The sequence below is a fragment of the Macrotis lagotis genome, chromosome 7 (genome assembly GCF_037893015.1).
Source record: "Macrotis lagotis isolate mMagLag1 chromosome 7, bilby.v1.9.chrom.fasta, whole genome shotgun sequence".
NCBI classification, from domain to species: domain Eukaryota; kingdom Metazoa; phylum Chordata; class Mammalia; order Peramelemorphia; family Peramelidae; genus Macrotis; species Macrotis lagotis.
Window position 1 is genome coordinate 137447299 of NC_133664.1, and position 26157 is coordinate 137473455.

The window sequence follows — 26157 nt, forward strand, 5'->3', positions numbered from 1 at the left end:
GCTCCTGCTTACTGGCTCTGCCTGCGAAAGACCAAGCTGCTGGCTGTGTTCCCGGAGGGCTGGGCTCCATGTGCTCGCTCTGGCAGAGGTCCCCTGCTGTTCCCCCACTTTGTACCTCGTGCTCCTCAGGGTGCAGCTCAGGAGACTCCCCCCGCTGCTGTGAGCTGTGACTCCCAGCACCCTGGGGCTGCCTCCGGGAGGCTGAAGTTCTTTCACTCTGGCTGGCCACCCCTCTGGCAGGCCGCCTCTCCGATCCCAAGGAGCAGAGCCTTTCTGCTCTTTTCCAGGTTACCTTGAGTAGGAGAGCTGCCTCACTGGGTCCCTTTGTGGGTTCTGTCTCTCGAAAGTTCAGTTAGAGTCCTTAGCTTATGAGTTTTATCAGAGCGCTCCTAAGACTCGATCCCTTCTTGTCACCATCTTGGCTCCGCCCCCTATAGAGCCATCATCAGTTCTTTTAAAGGTGTCCACCAAGTCAAGAAAAGTTGTTTTGAAATATCAAGATGCTGGGGCGGCTAGGTGGTGCGTGGATAAAGCACCAGCCCTGGAGTCAGGAGTACCTGGGTTCAAACCCGGTCACAGACACTTAATAATTACCTAGCTGTGTGGCCTTGGGCAAACCACTTAACCCCATTTGCCTTGCAAAAACCTAAAAAAAAAATCAAGATGTAAATCATTTAGTGAGATGTCATAAAGAAAATTACATTTAAATATATAGTGTGCATGGAAATGATATGCATCATTCATGAACTTAGGTCACAGAAATGGGAAAGAATGTTAAGTCCATCATGAAGTGGATAAAGTTGGAAGCCTGAAAATTGGACAGCGTCTGATCTGAATTATTCAAACCCTTTCTCTCTCTCTCTCTCTCTCTCTCTCTCTCTCTGCTAGTTTCAGGAGAGAACAGAAGTAGTTACAGTGTACAATAGGTAAAGTGCTAGTATTTTGGAATCAGAAGACTTGGATTAGACTTCAACTCTGACATTCTTTCCTTTCTCATCTTGAACAAGTTATCTTCACCTTCTTAATCATCAGTTTTTGAGCTGTAAAATTACACACTTGGATTATTTGACCCCTAAGATGCACTTTAGATTTAAATTATTTCATCCTAGGATTTTAGGAAGAAAAGCTCAAAAAGTATCAGAATGAGAGGTTGGGGCAGGAGAGTAGTCTAGTTCATTTGAGATGAGGCGAAGCCAAATATTAATGTAGATCCTTGAATATCAAGCAACTCTTGACACAGTAGGTAACAAATGAAGATTTTTGAGCAGAGGACTGGTTTGGCCCAATCTCCATGAAAGTCAAAACTAACAGAAATTTCAAAGATCAGGAAGGGAGAGTTAAAGCATGAAGACAATTGGCCAAATCTAGGCAGATTATAATGAGGATCTCTTCTTGATTAATAGTAGTGGAGAAAAGGAAAAGGCAACATATGGAGAGGTGTTTAGAAGAACTTGATAATCCATTAGATATGAGAAATGAAAAGAGAAGGAAATGTAAAAGATAACTCCACAGTTAAGACAGGGAAACAGGATAAATGATGTTACCACAGGCAAATAGTGAAATAATAAAGAGGAACATCATTAGGGGGAAAAGTTATAAACTTAGTGTTTGGACATACTGAGTTTTGGAGTTCCTATGTACAACCAGGTAGAGATATAGGCCAGTATTTGGAGGAGAAGTCAGTCCAGGTGACAGAGACTTAGAATGGGCATAGATGATAGCGAAAGTTGTGGAAGTTAATGTGATGACTGAGGAAAAAGGTGTGTGTTTGTGTGTAATTTCAATTGAGTGGTGGGTGTAGGAGTGGAGATAATACCCAAATATAATACAAGGGAAAGGGGACTAGTAAGGACATGGAGTCTTTGAACATATACAGCTTTTTCAAGAAGTTTAGTTGATTCATTGACTAGAAATGGTAAAATGGTCAAGAGAAGACTTTTATTTATTTGTATTATTTTGGGGACATCATAGTATTTATAGGTAACTGAAAAGGAGCCAATGAAAGAAAATAAATCAAAGATGCCAGAGAGCAGGGAGATTATTTCATTATATGAATCAGAAAAAGGGAGGGAATGGAATGATGGACCCAAGGAAGAAAAAGGAGCCTTAAGATCACCTGCATAGAGTGGAAGAGGGGAAAGTGAGGAGGGGAAATGAGTGAGCCTTCATTCTCTTCAGAAATGGCTCAGAGAGGAAACAACATACAAACTTAATAGTGTATAAAAATCTAGAGGGAAAAGGAGAGAAAGGGGATAGGGGAAAGGAGGGAGGATATAGATGATAGAGAAGAGGGCAGATCATGGAAGAGGGTAGTCAGATACAATATATTTTCTTTTTTACTTTTTGCAAGGTTGTGGGATTGGGGGGCCTATCCAGGACCACAGGGTTGGGTGGTTGCTGGGCCTAGGGCCCATGCTCTGTGCACTTCACCCCTTGGCTGCCCCACAGCACACTTTTGAAGAGGGACAGAGTGAAAGGAAAGAGAAAATATAATAGATGGTAGTGGGGAGGAATGAATGGAGGGAATTACAATCAGCAACAGCAACTGTGGAAAAATATGGAAGTCACTTCTCTGATGGACTAATGATAAAGAATGCAATCCACCCCAGAGCCAGAGCTGACAGTATCTGAACAAAGACTGATGCACATTTTTCCCCTCTTTCTTTCACTTTATTTCTTGTGAGTTTTTTTATTTTTGTAGTGGGGGAGGGAATCATGGTTACTCTTACAACAAGACTATTTCAGTAATGTATAAATAAATGTATAAATTAAAAATTAAAAAGACTACCTGCATAGACTAGTCTCTTCTGAGACTAGCAAAGAGAGAGAGAGAGAGAGAGAGAGAGAAGGGTTTGAATAATTCAGACCAGAGGCTGAGTGTGCTTACTGTTCTAAGATGTCATCTCCTATAAGGATGTGAGGTTGGGGTGATGTCCTGAGAGTGAAAGGAGAAAAATTTTAATTAAGAGTTTTGAATTAAGTTTATAGATCATTGGCAATATGACCAAAAACAGAAGCTCTTAACCTAGGGTCTGTAAGCTATTTTTTTAAAAATCATTTTGATAACTCTATTTCAGAGTAATTGGTTTCCTTAGTAATCAAATTAAATTTTATTTAATGCATTTAAAACCTTATTTGGTTTTGGTTTGATTTATCAGCTTGCTAAAGGGGCCCATGACACAAATAAAGAACGACATAATTTATATCCATGCCACAAATAAGAATCCCCTGATCTAAGATTATCTGCTTTTTTTTGTCCTATATTTGTGGTGTACACACCTATTTATTTATAGGTTGTCTACACCATTAACATGTAAACTCTGTGAGTACAAAGACTTTTTTTGTGGTTTTTATCTTTCTTTGTATCTCTAGCACCTGGCACATAGCAAGTCCTTGTAATGCATCTCTTGATTGATTGTGGTCACCAGTAGAAATTGCTATGACTTCTGCAGACATGATCCAACTAGGTCTATTCACCTAGCTTCTAGAAGCTCCATTCTCATTTGAATATGAACCAGGAGAGACATAAACATTTACAAAGTGAGAGGAGACCAAGCCAAGATCTCCAATTGCCAGGAACAAGTAAATAAATGTCTAAATGATTAAATATCATAAACCCTTAAGTCTAGTCGATTTGTTTTATCACTAGGAAATTTAAAAAACCATACAGATGTGCTTAAAATTAGCTAAAATTAATAGCTTGTTTATACCTATAGTTTTAGCACATCTCTATACTGAATGTTATCCTTGGAAAATATCATGGTTTCTGAGAATTAGAACCTTACAGCAGCTTTACTGCTGTGGTGTTTATGATGAAAATAATTTAGTTAGTCACATAGCAGATGCCAGTGTGATGACCCTCTGCAGGATATAAATCAAATTTGGTAGCAACCAGGCATTTTTTTGAGATCATAGATTCCCCCTACCCCACCCCTGGGGAGCTTGATAAAATTCAAGAAGCTATTTCAGGCTCAGTGGTAGGTATTAAAAAATATCCAAGGAGTGTTTTCAGAATGTGAAAGTGAATTATTAACACAACAACAAGAATAGAGAATAGGTAGTTATTGACTTCTTGAGATAATGCAGGGTGAACCTTTACATCTTCCAATGGATCATACTTTTTTTCTTTCTTCCCCCCCTTCCTTTCTTTTTGTCTTTCTTTTTAATTAGGGAGCATTAACCAAATAAAGACTCTCAAGCTTCATAAGAAATTTTTTTTTATTTTTCAGAATCTTTCCTTGATAAGAAAATTATTTTATTATCTAATTAATAAACTTCTGATGCTTTCAGTTTATCCATTTCCTACATAATATGTTTATTAATGCATACAATAGTGAGATTACTAATGGAATACAAAATCTAATCCTGCCTTCACCAAAACTGGTTCTGTGATTTAATGTAATTTCTCAATTTCTCTGACTCTTAGTTCCCTGAGATATAAAGTACAAAGGCAATAATCAAACAACTTCTGGCTTCAAGGAAATTAAATTATGCATATTGTTTCCTTTCTTTCTTTCTTTCTTTCTTTCTTTCTTTCTTTCTTTCTTTCTTTCTTTCTTTCTTGCTCCTTCATACCCTCTACCTTCCACTACCCTCAGTGCCTTTCTTATAGTCAGTACTTGGTGAATTTAACTGAATGTATTGAAAAGGTCACAGATTAAAATGAATTTCAACGTTTCAGTTAAGTGATGGATGCAAAGTCAGAGGATCTACTCGGGTTTCAATCTGACATTTTCTATGAATGAGAGTTTGGGGGAAAAAATCACTTAATTCTCTAACCCAAGCCTCCATTTCCTCATTTGTAAAATAAGACTGAAGTAAGTCACTTCAGACATCTCTTCCAACTTTAAATTTACAATTTTCATATATAACCTTTTTTTATCCACTCAAATTCATTACCTTAGTACTAATCTTTATCCCTTCTGAACTGAATTATTACAAATAATACAACATTGCAATAACCTTCACGTTGGTCTTCCTACCTCAAATATGTCCCCTCCTTGAACCATGCTCCACTTAGCCACCAAAGAACAGGTTGGATGGTATTTTTATATATGGTCTAGGCAGCTAGAAGGCATACTGCTGGGCCTGATTAAGTCCAGTGTCAGACACTAGCTCTGTGATCCTCAGCAAGATACTTAACTTGTGTTTGCTTCAGTTTTCTCAACTGTAAAATGAGGACAATAACATTCCCTTCCTCCCAGGATGGTTATAAAGATTAAATGAGATCATCCTTATAAAATACAGTCCCAAGAACATAGTAAATTCTTAATTTTTTTTTTATCAGTTAGCTCTGAATTTCATTTTACAGTTAAGGAACTCAAAACCAGACTGATTTTGAGACTTGCCAAAATCTTATGTCATATATGTGTTTGTGTGTGTGTGTATACATGCAGAGTTAAGTATTAAACTTAAGTTTTGTGATTCAGAGCCCAATGCTCTTTTTAGTATGCCATGTTGTTGTTCAGTCATTTCAGTTGTGTCTCACTCTTTGACAAAGACCCTGGAAGGGTTTGTCATTTCCTTGTCCAGCTCTATTTACAGATGAGGAAACTTAAGTGACACATCCGGGGTCACATAGTTGATAAGAATCTGAATGGGTGGCTAGGTGGCACAGTGGATAGAGCACTAGCCCTGGAGTCAGGAGTACCTGAGTTCAAATCCGGCCTCAGACACTTAATAATTACCCAGCTGTGTGGCCTTGGGCAAGCCACTTAACCCCATTTGCCTTGGAAAAAACCTTAAAAAAAATCTGAAGCTAGTTTTGAACTTGGAAAGATAAATCTTCCTGATTTCAAAGTCAGTGCCCAATCCACTGTACCACTCAGCCTAGTCATACCATTACTTTATGTGAAAGAAAACAAGCTGTTGTATTTTGCATCTCTGTAAATACCTTTTTTGTTCTTAAATTTATTATATCTTTAATTCCTTTATTATCCCTTTTCTCAAAGCTTGTCTTATCCCAGTAAAACAGCATACTGTAAGTAAGAAAATCATCATTGTCTTGGAGAATTTGGAAAAAACTTCATTATCTGAGTTATTGGGAGACTTTCTGGCACCACTTGAAAATCGTGGCCCTGAAAACCCCTGTACTTTTCAAAAAGGTAAAGAGAGAACAAATCAGGAAACCATTTACCCTTTGCATTTGAATCCCAAAAGTCCATGTGATGATTTAAATGTTTGCTCTTATTTTAATGGATAAGCTTATGGCTTGTATGATACTTGATTGTTATAACCCTGTTACGTTTGATTCATTTTTAGGAAATGGAAACTCTGAGTCCTATTATTTTCATGAGAACTGCTTTCTGATGGGGACAATCTCCAAATCCCGTCTCCAGGGCTCTGATTTGTTAGTCCAACAACATTTCCGCTGGGTTCAACTAAGATGGGATGGAGAGCCTATGCATGGCTTACTACAGAGGTTTTTAAGAAAGAAAGTTATGAATAAGGTAATAGAGAAGGAGCAGCTAACACATTGACCTATCTATCCAATGTTTTGAATGAAACTTAATTAGGACTGTGATCTCTAATTAACAAATCATTAAAAAAGTTGTACTTTATTTCCTTTTATTTTACTATGTGAGTTGTACCATGTATATGCATAAAATACTTTACTATACATATATGTAGATCATGTAACTTACACATATATACATACTACATGAGAAACATTGATAGAGAGCCAGTCCTAGAGACAAGAAGACACAGGTTCAAGTTCAGGTTCTGATATGTACTCCTCAGTGCTCCAGGCAGATTTGTTAGACCATAAGTTGCAAAGAGATTACTCTCTGCATGGAGTTTGATGCTCATATGGTCATGGAGTTTACATATCACAGATATGAACAAAATACAAAATACACATAACTTGTATACATTAATGTTTTTAAGTTGTTTTTTTTTTTTTTTTGCAAGGCAATGGGGTTAAGTGGCTTGGCCAAGGCCACACAGCTAGGTTATTATTAAGTGTCTGAGGCCGGATTTGAACTCAGGTATTCCTGACTTCAGGGCCAGTGCTCTATCCACTGCGCCACCTAGCCACCCCTACATTAATTTTTAAATAATGTTTTTATCATATCCTCATGATTGTTGATTTGAAATAACCAATTAAGCAAATAAGTTGTTAGATTTGATTGCTATTCAGTTTGTTTTGTGATTTGCAATAATATGAATAGAAGTTATGTTCCCTCAGTGAAATCTATATTTTATAGAATGACATATCTTAGTATTACATAAATAATCCAGTAAATGTCATAGGAATGGCTTATGTCCTTGAAACTTAGCCTGAGGGTACCAGGTCAGGATTTAGTTATATAGATAATGAAGTAAGTAAGATTTTTTTATGTGAGCTGAGTTTTACAGTTCTCATAGTCTTATGCTTCGTCAAAAAGATATAGTTGCCAAGCAAAAAGTAGCATTTTTTATTAAAAAGTTCTTCCCACCAGAACATTGATTGACCAATTAAGATTTTACTGCATATGACCAAAGGCACAACAAACCTACAAACTAGGTATGCAGAGTTCAATAGCATGTGTCTGAGTTCCTCCTATTATTGATATTCTTTCAGCCTCAACATGATTAAAATATGAATTATATTGGTTTAAGACACATGCCCGCATACAGAATACATGAGATTTCATCTTGCAACACTGGCATTATTTCAGGCAAAGTATTCGTCTTTTTTTTTTTTGAAAGACCAAGTTTCAGAAAGTAGATAGAACACCAGGCCTAGAGTCAGGAGTACCTGAATTCAAATCTGATCTCAGACACTTAATAATTGCCTGGCTGTGCGACCCTAACCCCATTGCCTTAAATAAAATTAAAAAAAAAATTTTAAACTGCTCTCTTTTCCATTGTGTCTGAGTGATTAGTGGATGAAAGGGCAATGGGGTAGGGGTAGGGGGAAGAGAGGGGGAAACAGAGAAGAAGGGGAGAATGGGAGAGAGAGAGAGAGAGAGAGAGAGAGAGAGAGAGAGAGAGAGAGAGAGAGAGAGAGAGAGAATGAGAAACCAACAGTGTTTTTCATTTACAAAAGAAACAGGTCAGCTAGATTAATAAACTTCATCCTGGAGGAAAACAAATAAAAATGAAAGATAATTGTAGCATACCAGCAACCTTGGATGGGGTGGGAAGAGAGGGGGCTTCTTAAACTTTTCTGATTCCTGGACCCCCCTTGGCAGTCTGACAGAACTTATGGAGCCCTTCTCAGAATCATATTTTTAACTGTGTAAAATAAAATATTTAGTATTACAAAGGAAATCAAATATATTGAAATACAGCTATCAAGTTTTTTTAAAAGTCCACATACCTCAGGTTAAGAACTCTGCCTTAAGAAAAATAGAATAATTATCTTCAATTTTTCACTTTGTTCTATATAGTTCAGTTCTACTCATGATTTTTACTCACATTGGTTTCTGGTATTCCTTTCAACCATGCATATCAACAGATACAGTTAGGTGACATACTAGGTAGAATACTAGTCTTGGAGTCTTAAGTTTGAATGCGACCTGGGAGAGTCACTAAACCTCTTCCTGCCTTATTTTCCTTATTTAGATAATTATGAGAATAATGTTAAATGAAGATAATAAAAACATATACCTTATGAATTGTTGTGACCATAGAATGACTTAGTATTTGTAAAGACTTTTATAAAACTTTAAATGCTACATAAATGTTTTTCATCATCATTATTTCTGCACCTTGATAGATGGTTTCTTGAGTTATGACTTCTCCAAAGGAAAAAAAAGTCACTTGGTAGACAGCCTTTGGGGGATAAACTTTTCTAAAGCTAACTAGTCTGATTTCTAACTAGTCTGATTCTACTTTTGTTAGTGGCTGACTCTTCCTGAATTGTTACTCTGCTGGTCAGGTCTCTGGGAAACCTAGGTCACCTCTATACCATAAAATGTGACTAAAACCATAAATTGATTTTCAACAATTTCTGGATGCTGTAATATTGCTCATTTATAGATCTTGATTTCAGAATTTATATGGGAGTATTTCCATGAGATAGATTATAAAAAGAGTCAGAATAGTTTTTTGTAGAAGAACTAGTTAGAAACAAAAACATCTATAAACTATAAAAAAATGAGTTCTTGGGTTCTTGGATAACCTCCCCCATCTCTCAGGTCTCTTAATTTGCTTTGCTTCCTTCATGCCATAACTACATTTCACATTTGCCTCTCAAAATTTAATCCTTCTTTCTTGGCATTGCAGAGATTTCATTTCATCAAAAATAAAAGAGAAAAGGCATTTACTAAATCATATTTCACAATAGTTTAAAAGTTTAGAATGCTTTAAATAGTAAATAGTCTTATCCATGACCACAGTATAACAAGATATGGTAAAAATAATTGAATTTCATCCAGTACAATTTCCAAAAAATAGAAGTATCAGAAGGCTTATGCAGAATATTACTGAAAAACAGCACATTTTTTCCCAAGGGTATGTAAATCACTTTACTCTGAAAGAGTTACTTTGCAATCTTATTCATTCTTAATTCCTTAAATTTGCAGATGTTGCTCTTTACAGATATTGCTACTTTAGATGTTTTTAAGGTGATACTGTGGTATTATTGTAATAACTGTTACATATTATAAGTCAATTTACTATAGGTACTTAGGAATATTCAGTGTGATTATTTCCATCAAAATGAATGTCTTTGAATTCATATGAGCTAATCCTTAACTTAACTTCCCTATTTAAAAAAAAAAGTGAATTCCTGAATTCATTGAATTAATAAATCTAAGTAAGATCAGGTTATTCCAAATTCTACAAGTTACCTCAAATTTAGGCTGCCTATCCTTCAGGGAATTTTCTCCCCTTGAACTACCAGTACTTCAAAAGATCTGAGATTTAATCCAGATGGACATAGCTGGCTTTGACAAAAATCACAAATCCTTTAAACTTCATAAAACATGTATTTAGCACTTATTATATACTAAGCACTGGTGATGAAAAGAAAGTACAGGATAGTTCTCATTCTCAAAGATTTCTTAATCTATTGGGAAATACAATATGTAAATAACTAGGTACAAAAAAAGATATATACATGATACATTGGAATAGACTGTAAATAGATATTTTTATACATTTCTTGGATCAAAAATATTATCTACTTGGCTAACCCTCTATTAAGGAGTTTCTTTGAACTTAGATAGCTTAGTACTCAGCTGAAAGACATCTCTAACCCCATAATTTGGTAGAGCCTTTCCAAGCTCACATTTTCCAGGCATACCTTTTAGGAGCTAAGAGTTATCTCCAAATTACAATGAGCTGTGACAGTAAAACAATAGCTATTTCTCAGAAGAAAATGTGGTTTTTATAAGTACTTTCTCAAAACGAGGGGTGCCTAGGTGGCACAGTGGATAGAGCACCGGCCCTGGAATCAGGAGTACCTGAGTTAAAATCTGGCCTCAGACACCTAGCTGTGTGGCCTTGGGCAAGCCACTTAACCCTATTGCCTTGCAAAAATCTAAAAAAAAAAAAAGGCTAAAAGACTAGCTACCAACAATCACAATTTGAAATGTCCAAATGCTATGAATAATAGAATTGTAAATTAAAATGAGTTTTAAGTTCCCCTTTGCTCACATCAAATTGGCAAAGATGACAGAAAAGAAGATACACAGTTGTTAGGAGGGGGTAGCCATATTACTATCCTGCTGGTAGAATTATGAATTGCTCCAAAGCAACTTGATATTCTACCAAAAAGAAAGTAATTAAACTGTGTCTATCATTGCTGATCCAAGGATCCAAGAAAGAGAAGGGACACATATGCACAATGATATTTATGGCAACTATTTTGTTATAGCAAAGAACTGGTAAGCACATACTTAACATTTGGGAAATAACTGTACAAATTATGGTATATGAATACAATGGAATGTAATTGTGCCTGTATGAAATGACAAAATAAATGAATTCATAGTAACCAAGGAATTTGAATTAATGAAGAGTAAAATAAGCAGAACTATTTATACTGTGACTACAACATTGTAAAGAAAGATAGCTATAATAAATTGAAGAACTCTTATCAAGAGTTCTGAAAATCAATGAAGAATCATGCTTCCCCCACCATAAAGGTGGTGAATCCAAGGTGCCAAATGAGACATTTTCAGATATGATTAATGTATAGATTTGTTTTGTAGTATGATTATTTATTACAGTGAAGAGCTTTTTTTTTAAGTGGGGAAATATGGAGACTTATGGGGAAGGTTGTGATAGTGATAAAAAAACAGAAAATAATTTCACTGAAACATTAAAACAAGTTCAGAAGGGAAAAAACACAAAAACAGTTCCACAGTATCATATATAATCTTATTTTTTCTTTTTTTTTTTAGTGTAAGGTCTCTGTCAAATTTGTTATAAATAAATTTTTTAAAAATTTAAAAATAATTTTTAAAAAAGCAAATGAAAGTCATACTTCATTCATCCTCCCCAGCCATGCCAAGGAATGTGTGGTGTTTCCTAACCAAAGGAGAGAAACACTACATTGTCACTCTCACTTATTTTATCTAGGTCTTATCTAGTCAGAAAGCTAGAGTTTTGGTTTGAGGAAGAAAGCTTAAGAGTCTCTAGAGTACTTTAACCATCTTACCTCTCCCTACTAGTTCATTATTGGGAGAAAGGCAATCACTTAATGTCATTCATTTCCATATTGAAAAGGGAAGTCATTCGTCAAATCACTGAGCCTTCCAATACCTCCTGTGAAACTTGGTTCTATACTTCTATATGATTCTTGTCATGTAATATTTAGCATTATTGCTCTATACTACTTTTTCTCTCCATCCCTTCTAGACTCTTAAGTTCCATAAAGAAAGGGAGCCATTAAAATTTATATCTCCGATTCCTAGCACCAAATTCTAGACGCAGAGGAGACTTAATAAATATCAGTCAGTGCATCCTTTCCATGTCTGTTATTTCCAGGCCATTTTCAGTGTGGTGATAGGTAAGCTGAAACTCAGCCATGTTTTTATTTTGTTTTGCTTTGTTTTCATTTTTTTCACATCACAAATATTTATTTTCTCTCCCTCCAACCCAATTTAAAACCAAACCAAAAACCAAAAAAAAAAAGTTTAGTAAAAAATATTTATATTTAGTAAAAAACTCCCAAAATTGGGCAGCTAGGTGGCACAGTGGATAGAGCACCAGCCTAGGAGTCAGGAGTACCTGCATTCAAATCCAGCCTCAGACATTTAATAATTACTTAGCTGTGTGGCCTTGGGCAAGCCACTTAACCCCATTGCCTTGCAAAAGCTAAAAAAAAAAAAAAATCCCAAATGAGATAAATTCAAATGGAAATATTCAGATAGATATATTCAAAAATATTTCTCATTTTTCATCTTGAATCCAAAATTTCTATTACAAAATATGTAAAATGCATCATTTCCAGTCCCCTGGAATTATGTCTGGCCATTGCCTTGATAAAAGTTTCAAATTCTTTAAAAGTTGTCTTTCAGTTTTGTTATAGCATAAATTTTTCTCCTAGTTCTGCTCACTTCACTACTAGACAAATCTTTCCATGTTTCTCTGAATTTTTCTTGTCTTGTTTTAAAAATTGTACAATATTATTCCATTATATTCATATACCATAATTTCTTTAGCTATCCCCCAATTGATAAAGACATCCTTGGTCTCCATTTCTTTGCTACACTCCCCCAAAAAAGTTGCCCTGAGTATTTTTATACATGTAAATTTTACTTTAATCTTTTTCTGGGTATAGGTTCAACAAATATATTATTGTATCAATCCAAGGATATTAATCACATTTTTATTAGCTGAATCTTTTTTAACTAATAGTTTTACAAATGTTTTGATAAGTAGATGAAAAAGACCTTCCAGTGTCAATGAGACTAGACCAAAGCCTGTATTGTTTCTCTCTTTCTAGTTCAGAGGGAAAGTGCCCTCACCCTGTGACCCCATGTGCAAGATCATAGACTGGACACTTACTGTCTGGCACCAACTAAACTCCTGCTTATCCCGGTTAGGCACACCTGAAGCACTGATTGGGCCAAAATATTTCCTCTCTTGTCCAGTAGTTCCAGGACATGTCCAGGCAACAGTGAAGTAAGTGACTTTTTTCTTTGTTTTTCAAATTTCAAAGTGTGACTATGGATGCCTCTAAGAGAGAAATTCTGAAATTCAAGGTAGGTGAGGAATTATAGGCTATATGGAGATAGATTTGCACTCACTTTTTATATTTTTGTTGAATTTTGAATTGTATACTCTTCATATATTCAAAAAACTCTTTTTAATGAGGAGAAATGTTCTTTCTTATCAAGGAACTTAGAGGAAATATATAAGTAGGAACCTATTTCTTTTTGATATGTGTTCTCAACAGTCATAGGACCTGGAGACAGAAGTAAATAGAAGGGACCTGAAAGGGAATTTAACTCCCTTATTTTGCTAATAAAGCCTAGACAAGTGATTTGGCTTTCTTATGGTTAAAGAACTGTAAGTGGCTAAAGTGGAATTCAATCCCAGGTTTCCCTGATTCCAAGTCAGCACTCTATCTAGTATCCTAAACTATCTCTCAAAAAACTTCCTCTGAGTTCCTTATTTTAATTAAAAGTTGTGATTGGTAAGAACTTAATATATGCTTTGTATTACTTGATATAAATTAATATATGCTCTCATAGTAAGAACTCAATATTAATATATACTCTATGACATTATTTGCACATCTTTTCCAACCTATATTTTTGCACCATGATGCCTTGTATAAAACATTGTTGAATCTATTGACATGTGAAATATTTGGGAAACAGCAAGAATAACACCTATAGCTAATATTCACATATCATCTATTATGTGCTAACCACTGAGCTAATTATTTACATATATTATCTCATTTCATCCCAATCTCATTTGATACCCTAAAAGTGCAGGTGCTGTTATTATCCCCATTTTACAGTAGAGGAAGGTGAGGCAAACAAATGTTAAATGACCTATCCTAAGTCACACAGCTTTAAGTGTCTGAGAAGAGATATGAACTTAGGTCTTCCTGTCCACTACACCAATTAGCTGTCTCGTGAATAAAAGCAAGCCTTTCTTTCACAAGAAAATTTATCATAAAGCAATTGTCACATTTACTCATAAGTAAAAATATAGACAAAGATTTTGGCATTCTAGGGAATATTGGCATTGAAGCAAACATAATTAATCTTTGATATCAATGTGATATTTGAAATTATGGACATTGATAGCTAATTATGCCATTGTCTTCCTAGCTATACACTCATATAAAACTCCTTGTGCAATTTGAAGTTTTGAATATTCCCACTTCAAAATGAAAGCAACACTCTGGAAAAGGTAGCAAAATCTCCAAAACAACTTGAATATTTGTTTCCTTAAGCATTAACATTTTTACTACCATGATATGGAACAATCCTAGCCATGCAAATAAAAAAGTGTTTTTGCTGTCTTAGCCAAAGTCAAATAGTGACTTCTCTCCACTTTCCCAGGTGGATGTCCAAATTGTGGAATGTTGTCATTGCTCCCAGAGTTCAAGAAGCAATATTGTCAAGAGCATCTGTGAAACGGCAGATTGGCCTGGGTCAGACAACTGCTCGAAAGCATCCCAGCCAAGGACAGCAAGCTGTGGTGAAGGCTGCTCTTAGTATTTTGCTAAATAAAGCAGTTCTGCATGGCTGTCCTCTCCCCAGAGCAGGTACAAGCTCCCATTTATATATTCCTGCTAAGTGAATCACAACTCAAAATGGTTTCCAATATCAAATAGAATCAGGGACATACTTATACTCACTATTTCCATTGTTCTTTAATCTCATTTTTAACTTTCCTGGTAAGCCAGTTCATTCCAAAGAAATGGCATTTTGACCAACGACAAAAATTTAATTTAGTTTCTTGACATAAAAATAAAATTTTGCAAACTGTATCTTATCTCTGCTTTTCAATATCCTAATCATTTTTATCCATTTTGTCTATTTCTAAATCACTTCCCTCTAATGTACTCTCAGGGAACTCTTACTGTTTGGGTAATATCTATATCTATGACTTGGGGAACAAAGTTCTTCAGGAAATTTTTCAGAATATTATACATATATTGTGAAGAATCCGTCACATTGCAAAATGTGTTGTTTCAGAACTGGATCAGTATATAGCTGATTTCAAAGGAGGAAACTTCCCTCTTTCCATGGTTTCAAGTTACAATAATTATAGCAAGAAGAAGGGGGATAGTAACTCCTGGAGAAAGGTGAACACTAGTCCCCGAAAGAAGTCTGGCCATCCCACATCACAAGCCTGGAGTAAACAAGAGAAAAGTCCAGAAGGTAAGAAGCTTCCTAAGGGAAGACTTGATGTGTTGTGAAAAAGCTTCTTTAGTCTGAATAAAACATCCTTTATGATTATAGTTATAGACCACTTTAAACAAGATTGTGCAATTTCCCCATCTCCTTAATTTTCTTAAATTCTCATTTTATGTATGGACCCTAGATTATGCAGTATTTTTCATCCTTTTTTATTTTTAATAATATTTTAATATTTTCCAGTTACATGTAAAGACAATTTCTAACACACATTTTTCAGAATACTTGAATTCCACATTTTCTTTCTTCTTCACTTTCCCCCTCCCTGAGGCAGTAAGCAATTTGATATAGTTTACACATATTTAATCATATGAAATACATTACCATAATTACTAGTGTTGTGAAAGAAGAGCCATATTAAAAAAACAACATGAAAAATACTATACCTTGATCTATATGCAGATTTCATCAATTCTTTCTCTAAAGTTAGATAGAATTTTTCATCTTGAATCCTTTGGCATTGTCTTGGATCATTGTATCACTATGACTACATACAGTGTTGTAGTTCTACTTACATCACTTTGCATCAGTTCATATAGTCTTTCCAGGTTTTTCTGAAGTCTACCTGCTCATCATTTCTTATAGTACACAATATTCTGTTATGGTCTTTTACTACAACTTGTTCAGTTATTTCCTATTTGATGGGAATTCCCCTCAATTTAATATGCAATATTTTTAATGGTATTTGGTGATCTCAGGATTAGAAAATATCACATTCTGATATTTATCTTTGATTTTGTTAAATATCTTTTCTTAACCACTTATATTTTCTTATTGCACATAATATCAAAATTATCCAATAGATAAATGAAATGTAGAAAGAACACTGGCTTGATATGCAGGAGACCTAGTTTCTAGACTCAGCTCTAGTCTTTGATGTGAAATCAGTCACTTAAATTTTCTGGGTCACCATTTCTTTATATCTAAAATTGGGAAGAAGAATAGACAGTAAACCTGTGAATTCATTGGTATAGGTAAATGTCAAGTTATGAAGCTTGCTTTAGCAGTTCAGGTCAGTACCTACACTTCATTTTGTAGTCTTAAAAAGTTGCCTAGATCACTGAGATAAATTTTTTTCCCCAAGTCACATAGCTTGTATTTGACAGGAGGACTTGAACTCAGAACTTTCTAATTCCACCCTAATTCTCTCTACCATTCTATGCTGCCTCTCTCAAAAATAATAGCTTTGCATTAAATAAACTACTCAATAATAACTACTCAAATGATTTTCCTAAAATTCTGCTATTCTTAGAGAAGATTTCATTGAGTTTGACATTTTATCTCTTTTTTTAGTGATATTTTAGCTTCTCCCCATTACAAATCATGAAAATTTTAGCATTCATTTTTATAAGATTTTAAGTTCCAAATTTTTCTTCCTCACTCCTTCCCCTCCCCTTCTGAAAATGGAAGGCAGTTTGATATAGTTTATACATGTACTAGTGTGTAAAACATTTTCATATTAATCCCAGTTGTTTATGAAGAGATATCAAAAGGAAAAAGTAACCACAGGAAAAATATAGTAATTTTTTAAAAATGTGCTATGATCTGCATTCAAAGTCCTTTAGTTGGAGATGGATAGCATGTCCTTTTGAGAGTCCTTTGTATTTGTCTTAGAGCATTATGTTGCTGAGAAGATAAGGTTATTCATAGTTGCTCATCACAAAATGTTGCTCATGTTGTCCACATTGTTTTCTTGGTTCTGCTCATTTCACTTTGCCATCAATTTGTACAAATCTTTCCAGATTTTTCTGAAATCTGCCCTTTCATCATTTCACTTAGCACAACAGTGTTCCATTACCTTCATATCCAACAGCTTGTTCAGTCATTCCCCAGTTGATAGGAATCCTCTCAATTTCCAGTTCTTTGCCACCACAAAAAAAAAAGAGCTGCAATAAATATTTTTGTCCATTTATTATGATCTCTTTGGAATATAGACCTAGTAGTGATATTGATAGATCAAGGAGTATACACATTTTTATTGCCTTTTGGGCATAGTTCCAAATTGTTCTCTGGAATGGTTGGATCAATTCACAGCTCCACCAACCATTAGTGTCTTCATTTTCTCAAATACCCTCCAATATTTATCATTTTCCTTTCTTGCCATATTAGTCAATCTGATAGGTATGAAGTGGGACTTACCATGTTTTGCTTCTGTATATTCATTAAGCTGTTGCCTATTCCTGGAATATACTTTCTTCTAATCTTTGACTTTCAGGATCCCCATCTTCCTTTAAGGCTTAGCTCAGATGTCATCTTTTCTTCGAAGCTTTCACAGATTTATTGACTATAGCAATAGAGTCCATTGTGGCAGACACCTCCTATCTTATTTTCTTTCCCCTTACCCCCCTACTCGTGAGTTAGATGTCAAGAGAAGGAGAAAAGGAAAAGGAATAGTGTAAAATATTATCTGATTTTATCCTCAAATCCCATTTCATAGTTGAAGATATTGAGGAAGATAAAGGTTTAAATGAATTGAAGTCACACAACTAGTAAGTATCTGAGGCCAAATTTGGACTCAGGAATACCTGATTCCAGACCCAGCATTCTATAACTTATATCACCTAACTGCTGAATCCTAAAGACAATTATAATGCAGACTACTGGCCATAGCATCTGTGTAGGTGCTATTGAAAAAATTCCACTGCCACTCTGTATCATTCATATCACCTTGTGGCTGTGATAGTGCCCTTTCCTTTCTGGGCAGTGACCTATGGATGAAAGACCTTCCTTTTTTTCTTTTTAATAGGACAAAGTAAGACAAGCAGTATGATCAGGCATGTGTACAAATGTAGAATTCATTATATTATCTTTCCGTCTAAACCCACCATTTTTAAAATCTTATTATTGGTAAAAGCATCACCATCCTTCTAATCATGACCTCTGTGTCATCTTTGCTTCTTCACATTCCCTCACCCTTCTTCTATAGTATCTAATGTTTTCAAATTTTGTGGTTCTTCCTCCATAATTCTTAATAAATCCCCATCCCTACTGATACATCCACTGCCCTAATTAAAATTTATCACACCTCTCATTTAGACTGAATGTTCTTCCTTTCAAAAGTTTCTCTTCTCTGCAATCCATCTTCCATACAACCACCAGAGATTTTCCTAAATGACATCTGACCATGTCAGATTCACTAAATTCTTGTGGCACCCTCCCTATTGACTCTAAGGTTAAATATTTTCTTATCTAGTATCTTTTTTTTAACATTTACTACTCCTAAATACACCTTTTTAAAAAAAATTTAAGTTCTATACATGAATATATATTCCTGAGTGAAAATGAAAGATAAGAAAAAATTATAATAGCGAAGATTTCTTTGCATAGTCAAATGAAGTCACATGGAAGAAATCATTTTGTAATACATTCAAAGTACATCAATCAACTGATCAATAAACATTTATTAAATACCTACTATGTATCTGATACCGTGCTGGGGAAACAAAAGACACTGCCAGCCTTCAAGGAGCTTACAATCAAATATATTTTTATAAAAATCTGCAATATGATATACTGAAATATTGGACACTGTTTCTTAAGCTTCTGTAATGAGCAAAAAATTCTTATCCTCGCAGCCATATATTTCAGAGACTTTGCTACCTAGGATGGGCAGCATAAATAATGCTTTTTGCCTTCAAATTATAGTACTAGAATAGTAACTGACTGCCAGATGTGGTGTATAGTTTTCATAATCTCGCAGCTTCCCTGGATGATTTTTCTTACTACTCTGAGAAAGCGCACATAGACTAGTAATTTAGGCACATGCTTGTGGGAGGGACTGTGCTAACCAAACCACAACATAGCTAAATTCACCATGAAGTTCCCAGGGTCATATTAAATGTATATCAGGCTTCACAGTAATAGGTGACTCTATTTACAGTAAGATATTGGTTTAATAAATAGAATTAAAAAGTTAAATAGAAACAAAAATTAAAATGACAATTATACTAAATGGAGGTGTAAATAGAGATTCAGAACACTATACTGATTACCAAATATAAAATGAAAAAACCCCACTAAAATAGTCAGTGAAAATTTTTAGTAATTATTTCATTGTAATAAATAGGTAGGCATGCTAAAACAACTACAATGTTGTGATTTTTTTAAATGTTAAAACTCCTCTAATGAATCATTAATTTAGACATGTCTATTGATAGAAAATAGTTCTTACTAATTGTTCATACTAAAATTGATGCATTAGCTGAAGAATAATTAAGATCATAAAACTTAATGTTTTATAGTTTAAAAACCCTTTCCTAACAACTTTGGTAAAGGGATAGATTATTAGAGCTGAGAACCACAATGACAGGTTTGGTTTGGTCTATGGAGGTTTTTGTCATATAATCTCTTTGAAGATAGGCCTAGAGATCTAAACTATTTTAAAATTTCTTCCTTTTTATGACTTTACTCAGTACTTTATTTTCTAACTCTTTAATGTTCTCAACTTGTAATAACATGTATTATTAATTATCTCTTTTAAAGTTTTTATCCCCTTCTTACTTTAAGGTCCTTGAGAAAAGGGATTTCATTTTGATTTCAACTTTATATAGTATTTGACCCAGAGGTTCTTAGTGGTTTTCTTTTCTTTTCTTTTTGGTCTACTCCATCTCCCATTTATATAAAGAGACTGAAATCAAGAGAAATTGAACAATTTGTATCTATTATGTGCCCACACTGGTCTAAGTATTGCTATAAATGAGGATATAAATGATACTACCCCCTACCCCGAAGAAGCATACATTCTATTGAAACATCAATTATATTAAATATAAACAAAATAATTACAAAAACTTAAGGTGTTTAGTAGCTAAAAAGATTAGAAAAGACTCATGTACCAAAGATCATATTCAAGGCCATATCTTCTTGTTCCACATCCAATGTCCCTTCTCATGTCCTTTTCTGATTATGTTCTAATGATCCTGTGATCTCTGTTGACTCAGAAGGAAAAGAATTGCATTCAGTATTCCTAAGTTTTCAAACAATCTCAGTCTTTTCTTGGTGTTGTCAGAATAGGGACCCAAGCATTCATTCTTCTCTTTCATGTTTAACAATATTTTTAATCATCTCAATCAATCATAGCCATCTCCCATCTTTAAATTAAATTCCAACTTTAACTTTTCACTTTAGCCTTAAACTCCTTGATCAAACTAGTAAGCTCAATCAACCAGCAAGTATTAAATGCCTGCTGCAGGGTAGGCACCATGATAGGACCTGGGAAGATCAAATAATAAATTAACTAATTAATTCCTGCCTTCAAAAAGCTTACATTCTTTCTAGAGGAAAAATATGTACCTGTATAAACAAATAAAAAGAAAACATAATAATAATAATAATAATAATAATAATAATAATAATATAATAATAATAATAATAACATTTTTAAAGCAAGAGGCCAGGAAAAACACTAGCAGCTTGAAAAATTAGAAAAGGCAATATGTGGTGACTGAAATAAACCTTGGGTATCAACGTTGCTAATAACTGTTTTTATTTAGTCCTTTTTTAGTACAGGTCAGGATACCCAGAGAGTTTGACTTTATAAAAAAGTTTTTTCTGCCACTCCATTCCTTCTCTAGTCCATTCTTCAAAAAGCTGCCAATCTAAAATAATTGCTGAGCCAGACTAATAATGATGGACAAGTCACTGAAGTTCCACATCTTCATTCCAGCTCTAAATCTATGATGTTCTTATTCTTGAAATAATTCTAACAAACAAAGATGCACATTCCAAGCCTAGAGGAATAGCCTCTGCAAAGGCAGAGAGGGGGGCAAAGAATCTCATGGTTGGCCATTTTTAAAAAATGGTGTAGACTAAATTTTTTCCCTAGACAAAATTAAATAAAGAGGCACTTTTAAAAATGAAAATTACAAGGAGACCGAGTTATCTAATCCAACTAAAGGGATATCATAGTAATCTTAAAGAACCAGCTTTGGAAATAATAGATTTTATCAGTTATTAGGTCAGCCATCAAGAAAGGAAAGATTGGGGCAGCTAAGTGGCGCAGTGGATAGAGCACTGGCCTTGGAGTCAGGAGTGCCTGAGTTCAAATCCGGCATCAGACACTTAATAATTACCTAGCCATGTGGCCTTGGGCAAGCCACTTAACCCCATTGCCTTGCAAAAAACTAAAAAAAAAAAAAAGATTGATGTCACTAATAAAAATTATTAAAACAAAAAAATTATTAAACACATGTTTATGGTGCTAAAAAGAAGTTGTTGGTTCAGAAATGTGCTCTTGACTAACAAAAATTATTTCATCTGGAACAAAGAAAACATTTTTCTAGCCATTCCTCATGGACATTTTTTGTCCTTCTGGTTTTGATAATAATCAAAAATAAGTGATAAATTATGGTGGGGCCATCACATGTAACACCCAGGAATTTATAGTTTCTTTTGAAATTTTTTGCCTTGAGAGGAAACACTCAAAAAGAAGAGACTGTCCATATGACAATGAACAGAAGGCCTGAAAGTTCATTGAGCTTTTTCTTAAGCACCAAGGTTACCATGATATATTTTTTGGTGACAGGGGCAAAAAATGAGTTGCTATTGAAGATTGGTAAATGGTCTTTTTTTCCTTCACAGGTGCAAAAAGTAAGAACACATTGCAGCCAAATTGCAACCAAATTACTTCTCTAATGAAACAAAAGTGAGTACATTGTCAAACTGCAGGTCTTTACCAAAGATGAAAGATTTACCTGGTTTGTCAGAATTCATATGCATAATGAGAAAAGAAAAACAAGGCATGGCTGGAGAGGCCATTTTCTTTTTTCTTTCTAATTTATGCTGTGACTTCATTTCATTAACCTAATAATTCTGTGTTAGTACAAGTGCAATGTGAAGCACACTCAAAATTTTTTTTAGTTAATGGCATTAGCTGTATTTTTTTATTCCAAATTTGAGAAATATTCTTAATGCATTTTTTATTTTTTTATTGTTTTTTTTTTTTAACAAGGCAAGGGGTTAAGTGATTTGCCCAAAGTCACACGGCTAGGCAATCATTATGTTTGTGAGACCATATTTGAACTCTTGTCCTTCTGACCCCAGGACCAATGCTCTATCCACTGCGCCACCTAGCTACCCTCTTAATGCAGTTTTAAAGAATAATATATAAGAATTGTATTACCATTGCTTAATAGTTAAAGTAGGTATTTTTAAATATAAAATTTGGGAAAGATTCTTAATTCATTTTCAAATGATGACAGAAAATTATGTTACATTCACTTAAAAAGTTTCAGAGTGGGGCAGCTAGGCGGCATAGTGGATAAAGCACCGGCCCTGGAGTCAGGAGTACCTGGGTTCAAATCCGGTCTCAGACACTTAATAATTACCTAGCTGTGTGGCCCTGGGCAAACCACTTAACCCCATTTGCCTTGTAAAATCCTAAAAAAAAAAGTTTCAGAGTAAATGGGGTTTATTGTTATTATTTCCATGAAGATATAGAAGTGTGTGGTTCTTTTGTTTTTCTCATGCCAGGCAGAAACTTAAAACTTCAGCTTTTAAGAATAGGGTCTTTTCTTTAAACTATTTTTTACAGAACCATAGAAAATGGAGCCTCTGTTTGGGGAATATGTATATGGCAACCTAAATATATGAACATTTGACAAACAAATTAATGTACCCTAATAGTGGTTATTTTTGTTCCATATAATAGTTGTCATATAATAAATATAATTTGGGGTTATGATTTTTTCCTAATTTTTTAACATATTTATTTAAAATTTGGAGCTCCAAATTCTATTCCTCTCTCCCTACTTCCCTCCCTGAGATAGTAAGCAATCAGATCTAGGTTATACACATGCAATTATGTAAAATATTTCCGTATTAATCATTTTGTACAAGAAGTCACAAATAAAAGGGAGGAAAAATGAAAGAAAGTAAAAAATAGCCTGTATTCCATCAATAACAGTTCTTTCTCTGGGAGGGGAGAATCTACTACATCTTTAGTCCTTTAAAATTATCTTGGATCATTATATGCTGAGAATAACTAAGTCATTCACAGTTCTTAATCAAAAAACATTGTTGTTACTGTGTACAACATTGTCCTAGTTCTGTTCACTGTACTCAGAATCAGTTCATGCAAATTTTTCTAGGTTTTCTGAAATTATTCTGCTTGTCATTTTTATAGCACAATAATATTCTATTACAATCATATACCACAGTTTGTTTAGTCATTCTTCAGTTGATAGAAATTTCTAATTATTAACCACCACAAAAGACCTACTATAACTATTTTTGTATAAATAAGTTCTTTTCTATTTTTTTTGCATGCCTTTGGGATATAAAGTTAGCTGTGATATTTCTAGATCAAAGGGTATGTATAGTTCCAATCTGATTATGGTTCCAGATTGTTCTCCTGAACAGTTAGATCAGTTCACAACTCCACCAACAATGTATTAGATTTCCCCTAAAGATCGCCCTCCCACATCCAACATTTTTCTTTTGGGTAATGGCCAACTTTAGACAGCAGTTGTATATAATGTGTTTGTTTCACAGAGACCACAAAAGGCAACTCAGAAGAGGAGAAAATAGTAGAGGCTATTGTAACAGGAATATCTATAGGGAAAAATTTCTAATACGTTAGAAGAAAAATTTTAATTAGACTCAATTATGAATGGAAGAACTTCACTTACAGAATCTGAGTAGGAAAGTATCTGAAACAAAATTTCCTTTACATCTCCAACAAGTGACAAAGCAGGCCTTGCTTAAAAACATCTAGTGAAGGGTGATCCTCTAATTTCATGGGCATCCTTTGTCCTTTATTGTTCATTAGTCTTCCTTTTATTAATCCTAAATTTTCTCCTCTTCAATTTAAACAATACTACTAGTTCTCCTTTACTGAGTCAAGTAGAATAAATCTAATCCCTCTTTCACTGTCTTTGAAATTTTAAGTTAGCTATGTTTCTCCTTATCTACTCTGCTCCCATTTTATATCTTAAATTCCCTTTAAATATCCTGCTATTCATGATCTCTAGGATCTTCACCATCCTCATCACCCTCCTATGGATATTCTTCAGCTTATAGGTATCAATCTTGAAATATGGCATCCAGAACTAAGCACAGTTCTCTAGATGTAGTCTGCCCAAGGAAGAGTATAGAATGATTATAGCTTTCCTATTTCTGGACACTGTACTTCTTGATAAAGCTTAAGATTTATACTAACTTTTTTTTGGATGACTTTATAACAAATGTAAATAGTCAATTAAAAAAGTGCCCCATTAACTTTTTAGATCCTGACTATATCATATAAGTTATTACATATCCCTCCTAGCTTTGTTTTGAAAATTCAGTAAATATGCTATTTTTGCCTTTATTCAAGTCATTGGCAAAAAGGTTAACACAAGACCAATAATACTTTCTTGAAGCATCCCATTAAAAATCTTTTTTTTCATATTGGCTTCAAATTGAATTCTGTTTAAACCAGTTTGGGATTCAGTTAATAGTACTTCCAAGGACCATCCTCTTTGATTTTACTCTTACATCTTGCTGAATTTTCTTGGATGAGACTGAAAGCTTAAGAATAGGTTGATAGATGATGAATAGAATTTGTAAGATTATTGTAAATGATTTATAGAAGTCCCCACCAAATACTGGAAAGTGATACAATCTTTCAGAACCTGTGTTGAATAACAAAACATAGCTTTTAACTTTTTTTTAATTTTTAAATTTCTAATAGCTCTTTAGAGAATGACCAACCACAGGGATTGAATCTGGATCAGAGATTGTCTCTTGGCTCAGATGATGAAGTAGACCTTGTGAGAGAACTTCAGAGTATGTGTTCCAGCAAATCTGAATCTGATATCAGCAAGGTAGGTAGAATGGATTTGAGTTACTAAGATTTTGTGCAATTAAAAGATTAATGGCTCATATGATGTGGCATCAACCTTTTTTTCCCTAGGTCATCATTTTGTAGACATAAGTATCATATTCCATTAAGCTTAGTATCTATGGTTTTTTCCCTGCTGACTTTTTCACTTTGTATCTTTTATCTGCAAAGTCTACTTTTTTTAGGGATAAAAACAGTTTATTTACATATTACTATAGTTAACAGAAGTCAAAGAAGAGAGAGAATAGGGAATTAGGAGCAGCTTCCAGGAGAGGATAGACAGGAAAGAGGCAAGAGTTTATTTGGGGGAACAAACTCCCTAAGAACATAGTTATTTCCCAAAGGAGGAAGCCTACCTCATCAGGGGTTAAGCAGTAAAGAAAGTTATAGGAGTATGAGATCTTGTCTGGGGAATCATGCTTCTCCAAGAGTGGGCTGGCCTCCCAAAAGGGAGTGTCTGTAAGGTCCACACAAAGAACTGCCCACATTGGTTTTATCCATTGTCAATCAGTTTCTCCCCTTTTTCCTCTCACCTTCTCTCCCCTCCTAAGTCCCATAGTTCAAAACCATTGATGAAATATTTGTCATATCAATTAGTAGTTCATTGAGGGGCAGCTAGGTGGCACAGTAGATAGAGCACAGACCCTGGAGTCAGGAGTACCTGACAAATCTGGCCTCAGACACTTAATAATTAACTAGCTTTGCGGCCCTTGGGCAAGCCACTTAACCCCATTGCCTTGCAAAAAACAAACAAACAAACAAAAAAACAAAAAACCTAAAAAAAATAGTTCATTGAGAAGGTCATTTCTCTCAAGAATCAAATGGAGAATGAGAAAAATTATTATCAATAACCAATATCTTAAGTAGATTCAGAGATCTCTCCTTTTTTTCTAAATTCCTCATTTTAAAAAGTTGTTTTCTTGAAAGGATGATAATGAGACTGATCCAGATCTTGATTAGACTTCACCTAACCTTGCAAGAAATTTAGTCTAGGGTGGGAAAACCCATTGTGTTTAA

At 34.5% G+C, this 26157-nt stretch overlaps 1 protein-coding gene across 2 annotated transcripts in view; it reads left to right on the top strand.

Annotated features, from left to right (window-relative positions):
- Positions 1-26157, top strand: part of LOC141493023 (cortactin-binding protein 2-like) — a 132611-nt gene that overhangs the window by 73321 nt on the left and 33133 nt on the right. For both annotated transcript variants that reach the window (XM_074193845.1, XM_074193846.1), the window contains exons 13-19: positions 5952-6104; positions 6262-6449; positions 12884-13062; positions 14460-14665; positions 15099-15284; positions 21900-21963; positions 24991-25123. In XM_074193845.1, the coding sequence (XP_074049946.1) occupies positions 5952-6104; positions 6262-6449; positions 12884-13062; positions 14460-14665; positions 15099-15284; positions 21900-21963; positions 24991-25123 (1109 nt within the window). The remainder of the gene's footprint in view (positions 1-5951; positions 6105-6261; positions 6450-12883; positions 13063-14459; positions 14666-15098; positions 15285-21899; positions 21964-24990; positions 25124-26157) is intronic.